This window comes from Berghia stephanieae, chromosome 5, assembly GCF_034508935.2.
Source record: "Berghia stephanieae isolate SIO BIC M18660-M18661 chromosome 5, UCSD_Bste_1.3, whole genome shotgun sequence".
Taxonomy (NCBI): domain Eukaryota; kingdom Metazoa; phylum Mollusca; class Gastropoda; order Nudibranchia; family Aeolidiidae; genus Berghia; species Berghia stephanieae.
Window position 1 is genome coordinate 4,931,695 of NC_088364.1, and position 7,500 is coordinate 4,939,194.

The following is a 7,500-nucleotide window of genomic DNA, read 5'->3' on the forward strand; positions in this document are numbered from 1 at the left end:
TTTAGGGATGGTTTAGCCAGGCACACACAGCCTATGGGTGGTGACTTGATGGTTACATTCAACCTTAAATAAATCTACAAATCATAATATTAATAATAATAATAATAATAATAATAATAATAATAATAATAATAATAATAATAATAATAATAATAATAATAATAATAATAATAATAATAATAATAATAAAAATAATAATAATAATAATAATAATAATAATAATAATAATAATAATAATAATAATAATAATAATAATAATAATAATAATAATAACAGTGATGATGATAAATTGTAAATGTGGGGGGTGGGGGGAGGGTGGGGAAGAGGAGACAGGATATGTAGTGATCCCATTAAAATCCAGAACAATTGGAATTTTTATAACACAAAGGTTGAGCATGCCATTTGTTAAGTCTTATTGAGATGAACCTTGCCTTTGCCTTCGAGTCATTTGCAGTAATCTTTCAGAGTTATAGACTCAAATTGGACACAACCGCTTCTTTCCCACGATAAAAATCCAGCAATGAACGCCATGGCTCACAGACCGACAACAAATCTTTGTTTCCTGAAAAATGGATAATCAAAATGGATTCATGTAAATCTTGAGTAATTTCCAATATTTCAGAATATTATGGTATTGAGGGCACTACTACAGAAAGCATTTTATCACTCATAATAAACACTTGTGAATTCTATATCTATTTATGTTAAATTTTTTGAAATGATTACTCAATTTAATTCACACCATTCCATCCTTTTCCAAAACACATATCTATCTGTGATTTATGCCCTAAAAATCGAATTTATAAAAAAAATTGAGCTTTTAGCTGAGTCCTTGAAAAAGGCTCTTTACTCACATTCTCTCACTGTACTCAGGTGTAAAATGGGTACCTGGCCGTTAACAGCGTTGTCTCTGTCAGGAAAAAATTGTAATATTGCCTAACAGGCGTCATGTCCAATCTTACATGTTAAGTATACCTGTTAGCCAGGGACCTATTCTAAAGCCCTTTGAGCACGATAGTGGATATTGCGCTATATAAAAAAAAAGAAAGCCCAAGGAAAAAACAGCTGAGGTGTCAACTGATGTATTTTTAAAAACCCTGAAAAAGCCAGTAAAAAAATACCCAAAAAAAATAATTTGGCATCCAAATAAAGTTTTAAAAGGAGAATGATAAAAACATACCAAAAATAAACAAAGCTTTCTGTGCCCTGGTGATGGCAATGTTGAAAAGATACGGATCTGCCACGGATCCCAGGTGGCGCTGCACCCATGCGGTCAAAGGTGGCTGAGCTATTCCACTCTCGGGAATGGATCGAACGGTGGACACCAGCACAAAGGGGCACTCCCGACCTGGTGGAGGGGGGGAATATAGAGGAATAATATGATACCTACAGCATCAAAACAGTAATATGTGGAATTGAATAAAATGCCAAAAAGGTATATCAAATTTTTTGGGGGTTGGTTTGTTTGTTTGTTTGTTTGTTTGTTTTTAAGGGTCTTACAGCGCTTACGACACATTTAGGTCAATTCGGCACCAGTAAAAAGGAAGAAAATGGGACAGTAAAAAAGTTATAGTTTAACAATTAAAAGCACACAAGAAAAGTAAGACAAAGAGAAATGGCACAAATAGGGAACAGATGTAGACTCCAAGAGAGCATACTATCATTGTGCATGGTTTGAGATCACCTAAAAGTATCATCCTGACACAAGCACAGGCCCACACTAAGAGGAACACACTCAAATGTTTACTAACAATATGTTAAAAAAAAAAATACAATACATAACAGAGAGATGATTTACAAGGAAAAAAATATCATCTCCCAAAACTATAACTATTCATTTGACTGTTTCCCTCCCAGCCAAGGACTCTGGTCACGGTCAGGACAAAACTAGGTAATCTCATTCCAAAACAAAGACATAAAGCAATTGGAAAACAGATACAGGGGGATAGAATACACAGAAATTACCTCCATGCCCACTATGGGAGGTCAGGAACCCCACCCAGTATATCAAATTTAAAGAGACCAGAAATGTAATGATGATTTTTAAAATTAATCTTTTTCTTCTTGCTTTGTCTGACTTTGTATGTCACACAGTTTTTTAGAATTTTCTTCGCACCAGAACTAATGAGAGTCGCCATAGCTCAGAGGTAAGAGTACTCGCCCAACAATCAAATGAACTGGTATCCATTTCAGGCGAAGTTGAGAGGGGTTTTTTTTTTCAGACACCCTCCCCCTTCACTTCCTGTCTACCAAGCAGTACAAGATGTGGTAGAAAGTACTTAACAATGGATTAGCGACCTATCCAAAGGGCAGCAAGTAATCGCTACTCTCTGTTCAACGCTACAGAAACCAGGATAAACTCTTGCCCAAACGGGTCTGATGGTCTGAAGACTACTTATTTAGTGCCTAATAAATAAAATTCCCTTTATTAATCCCATTGGGGAAATTTGCCTTTAGGGTCTATTCCAAGGGAAGACTGGAATAACCCAGGCATCAGCCGCAGTACAGCGCTGCAAATTGAGCTAGGGCAAGGTGACTTGCTCAAGGCCATACAGCGCAGTGGCGGGTGATTCAACTCGGTACCCTTCAAGTATGAAGCAAAGACCGTACTGCTGAGCCATGCTGCTTTATGCCTGATCTCCAAATTTACCTGTTTTACAAATGACACTTGCTTACCAATGCTTTCCTCAACTGTGCAGACCGCAACATTGTTGAGGCCCACCTGAAGGATGGCATTCTGGATCAAACCGATTTGAGCTGGAGAGAAGGTCAGGATGAGAATGGATGATGGGTTGACCTGCTGCTTCACAACCATGGACCACACCAAATTACGCTGAAATAACAATGACAATCTTAGTTAAAGAATCCAATGTTTGGTCTTTTTTTTACCCACTCAATCCTAAAGATTTTTGCTACTTTTCAATATTAGGAAAAAAATGCATTAAAATTGAGCATGTACATAGATAGTTTTATTCGACTACCATTAACATGCAAAAACTAAAAACATTCGCTTTGATACAACGCTTATAATTTGTCTCAGAAAAATATAATAAATAGGCATGGGGTAAAAGTAACCCAGGTATACTACGGATATAGTCGGTGTTATAGCGAAATATCTACTAAATGTCCTCATAGTGCTTTACAAGGGTCCTTGGCCAACAGCAACACTTAACATGTAGGACGAGACATGTGCCTGTTAGGCGAAAATACAATTTTTTTTCTGACAGCTACAACGCTGTTAACGGAAAGGTAAACATTTTACACCAGAGTATGGTGAGAGAATGTGAGTAAAGAGCCTTTTCCAAGGACTCAACTATGCGCCGAGCAAGGCTCGAACCCAGGACCTCCCGATCCGAAGGCGAGTGTCATACCACAAAACCACATAACCGCACTTTAGCAGGAAATGGTCATCCCTAGGAAGTACTTACCATGATGGTACTCTCATCCTTATTGACATGGCCCTGTCCATTGGGAGCTGCTTCCATGCTGCCTTCAATGTGATAGAATAGCGAGTGAAACCCAACCCTGGATGGCCAGTTGAAAGAGGGGATGGGGGAGATGGCAGGGTGGGTGTTGAGGCTGGTGGCTGATGTCAGGAGATGGTTGTAGAAGTACAAGGATGGGAACTCGCACAGGTTGTCAGTCTGTTGAATGGAAGGATAATGGTGGAGGTGATGAAGATGGGGGTGGTCGTGATGAAGATGGTGGTGATGGTGGTGGTGGTGATGATGATGAAGATGGTAATGGTGGTGGTGGTAATGGTGGTGGTGATGATGATGAAGATGGTGGTAGTGGTGGTGGTGGTGATGGTGGTGGTGATGATGATGATGATGATGATGATGATGATGATGATGATGATGATGATGATGATGATGATGATGATGATGATGATGATGATGATGATGATGATGATGGTGATGGTTGTGGTGGTAATGATGGTAGTGTTGGTGATGGTGATCATAATGACAGATAGAGAATGGATGAATGAGAGAGAGAGAGAGGGAGAGAGAGAGAGAGAGAGAGAGAGAGTAGAGAGAAAGAGATAGAGAGAGAGAGAGAGAGACAGAGAGAGAGAGAGAGAGAGAGAGTGAGAAAGAAAGAGAAAGAGAGAAAGAGTGAGAGAGAGAGAGAGAGAGAGAGAGAGAGAGAGAGAGAGAGAGTGAGATAGAGAGAGAGTGAGATAGAGAGAGAGTGAGAAAGAAAGAGAAAGAGAGAGAAAGAGAGAGAGAGAGAGAGAGAGAGAGAGAGAGAGAGAGAGAGAGAGAGAGAGAGAGATACACACACACACATACACACGAACAGACAGATATAAAGACTTAGAGAAAGCGTACACATCTAAACTGTTGGTTGAGGGTGGTCGCTGTCATATCGGCCAGTCTGTGTATCAAGGAAGGCCCAAGACTGGCGTTGTGGTGGGCATGGGGAGGTGGATGGGGCATGTGACGATCCCCTAGAACCACCAACTGTTGAACCCGAGAGTGCCATACAGCCGGTACAAGACACTCCAGCTCAGAACAGTGACTTCCATCGTCAATAATGATCTGGTAATACACAAGAGAAACAGAAATAATAACATTGACACGCTTGTAAAAAAAAAAAATATAGCAAACACCTTCAAGCTTTAAATGTCTTTATTTTCTACACAATTTTCCAAGATACTCCTTTTTCTCTTCCTATTTCATAGATGCCAATTTTTCAAAGAATTAAATCAGACACCCATATATGCCTAAATCCGTCATGACCTCAAGAACAAACCATCATCTTTACTCTTTCTTCCCTTCCATCATCTGACTTTGGAACTCCCTACCAACCACTTGTAAACAAACCCTTCCGACTGATGACTTCAAAAAATCGCTCCCCGCTTCCCTCTAAAACCCCTGGTACTGAAAAGACGGCTACACAATCTTCAGCCTGAAGCATTGGCCTTAATGGAAGAAGAAGCAGAACTTAAAGCAGCCCCATGTTTGGATTATTAAATGATATAATCCAGATTTAGAGCTTGGCTCTGTTCCTTGTTTTAATTTGCTGGTCAAAAATCCATAATTCTGGGACATGCAAGGGTCATTTCGACACACATAAACAGTCCAGTGTTTTGTTTTTTAAAAATGTTCTCCAGATTGCCCAATTGGGACAGTCCCCATTTTATCTGGAAAGTTGGCAGATATGCTATTTTATCTCCTACTCCTACTCTCAATGCGCATTTGAAATGAATAAATGTTTTCATGGTTCTTACCTGATGATGAAGGTAAAAACGACAAAGATATCAACAACAACAACAACAACAATGGTAACAACAACAACAACAATGATAACAACAACAACAATGACAACAATGATAACAATGACAATGATAAAAACAACAACGATAACAATAATGATAAGAACAACAACGATAACAACAATGATAACAACAACAACAACAACAATGATAACAACAATGATAACAACAACAATGATAACAACAACAATGATAACAACAATGATAACAACAACGATAACAACAATGATAACAACAACAATGATAACGATAATGCTGACCATGACTACAAAAAGCACAAATAGAACAACAAGAGCAACAGAGTAACAAAAACAATACTACAACAACAACAAATTAACTACTACATCAACTACAAGAATACAACTACTACAACAAGGATATGTCTACTTACTACTACAACAAACACAACAATAACAAAAACAACAACATCAACAACCACAACAGAAACAATAACATTACAACTACAACAAAAACAACAAGAACATCAAAAACAAATAACAATTACTATTATATCAACTACAACAACAACTGCTACAACAACAACAACAACAACAACAACAACAACAACAACAACAACAACAACAACAACAGGATACAACTAATTTTAAAAAAACAAGAGACAATTACAACAGTACAACTACAACAACTTCCGACAACAACAACTACCATACCTGCTTGATGTTGGTAAAATCTCTGAGTATTTTCCTGGCACTGGTCAGACATGTACACAGGATGACGTGAGCCTTGGACAGTTGAGCCATTTGGGCCTGACCCAGGGCTGTTTGGACGGCCAACAAATTGGTCGGACTGTCACCATACATGGACATCACCATCTCTTGATGCAGCAAATTCTACAAAAGAAATGAAAACAAATGGGTCATAAATTTGATGAATTTTGTTTTTGTTTTTGGTTTTTAGGGTTTTACGGTGTTTGCGACACATTAAGGGCATTTCAGCACAAGAAAAAAGGAAGAAAATGGGATAGTCAAAAACAATTTCAGATTTACAATTGACAGTATTAAAAAGTTAGACAAAGGGGGATGGTTCAAATAGGGAACAGGTGTAAATTCCAAGAGCACACTGTCAGTGCACTTAGTTTGAGATCACCTAAAAGTCTTATCCCGATATCTGCACAGGATCCCACTAAAAGGAACACACTCAAATGTTTACAACAACAAAAAATATAACTATCAATACAAAAGAGACAGATGATTTACAAGGGAAAAATATCACGTTCCAAAATCAACACTACGCATTTGACTGTTTCCCTCCTAGCCAATAACTCCAGCCAAAGCCAGGACAAAACTAAGTAATCCCATTCCAAGAGAAAGATGGAAAGCAAACTTGGAAAATAGATAGAGGGGGATAGAAGACACAGCATGTGACCTCCTGCCCACCATGGGAGGTCAAAAGACCCAACCCAATTAATTTTCAATAATACCCAGAATTACACTGACTTGGAGACTAAAACGCCTACATAGCTGCAAAATTACAATCTTCTTTTTTTTTAATGGAACACCAATACCACCCCCTGCAACCGGTGAAACATTTACATTTTAGGTAACTGGTGAAACATATACATTTATATTAACAACTGGTGAAACATTTACACTTATAGTAACCAGTGAAACAATTACATTTATGTTAACAACAAGTGAAACATTTACATTTATGTTATTAACCAGCGGAACATTTGTATTTATGTTAACAACCAGTGAAACATTTACATTTATGTTAACAACCGGTGAAACATTTACATTTATGTTAACAACCGGTGAAACATTTACATTTATGTTAACAACCGGTGAAACATTTACATTTATGTTAACAACCGGTGAAACATTTACATTTATATTCACAACAGGTGAAACATTTACATTTATGTTAACAACCGGTGAAACATTTACATTTATGTTAACAACTGGTGAAACATTTACATTTATGTTAACAACCGGTGAAACCTTTACATTTATGTTAACAACCGGTGAAACATTTACATTTATATTCACAACCGGTGAAACATTTACATTTATATTCACAATCGGTGAAACATTTACATTTATGTTAACAACACAAAATCGATTCAGACTTTGTTTCAAACTCACATCATTCTCTGCGCTTTTACCCGGAGTCCTGATCAAGTGGTGCAGGGCAATGTCTTTCATCACAACACATTTCTGAGCGTGGCTGGCTTTCAATTTGCTATCCCCTGGCTTCATGAC

At 37.8% G+C, this 7,500-nt stretch overlaps 1 protein-coding gene across 1 annotated transcript in view; it reads right to left on the reverse strand.

Moving 5' to 3' along the window:
* Positions 1–333: 333 nt before the first annotated feature.
* LOC144973840 (3'-5' exoribonuclease HELZ2-like) overlaps positions 334–7,500 on the reverse strand; it is a 72,957-nt gene continuing 65,790 nt past the window's right edge. The window contains exons 41-47 of the mRNA XM_078916732.1: positions 7,384–7,500; positions 5,950–6,129; positions 4,332–4,541; positions 3,429–3,644; positions 2,677–2,833; positions 1,181–1,348; positions 334–562 (exon numbers count right to left, since the gene is read on the reverse strand). The exon at positions 7,384–7,500 is cut by the window's right edge and continues 80 nt beyond it. Coding sequence (XP_078772858.1) covers positions 468–562; positions 1,181–1,348; positions 2,677–2,833; positions 3,429–3,644; positions 4,332–4,541; positions 5,950–6,129; positions 7,384–7,500 — 1,143 coding nt within the window. The 3' untranslated portion in view covers positions 334–467. The remainder of the gene's footprint in view (positions 563–1,180; positions 1,349–2,676; positions 2,834–3,428; positions 3,645–4,331; positions 4,542–5,949; positions 6,130–7,383) is intronic.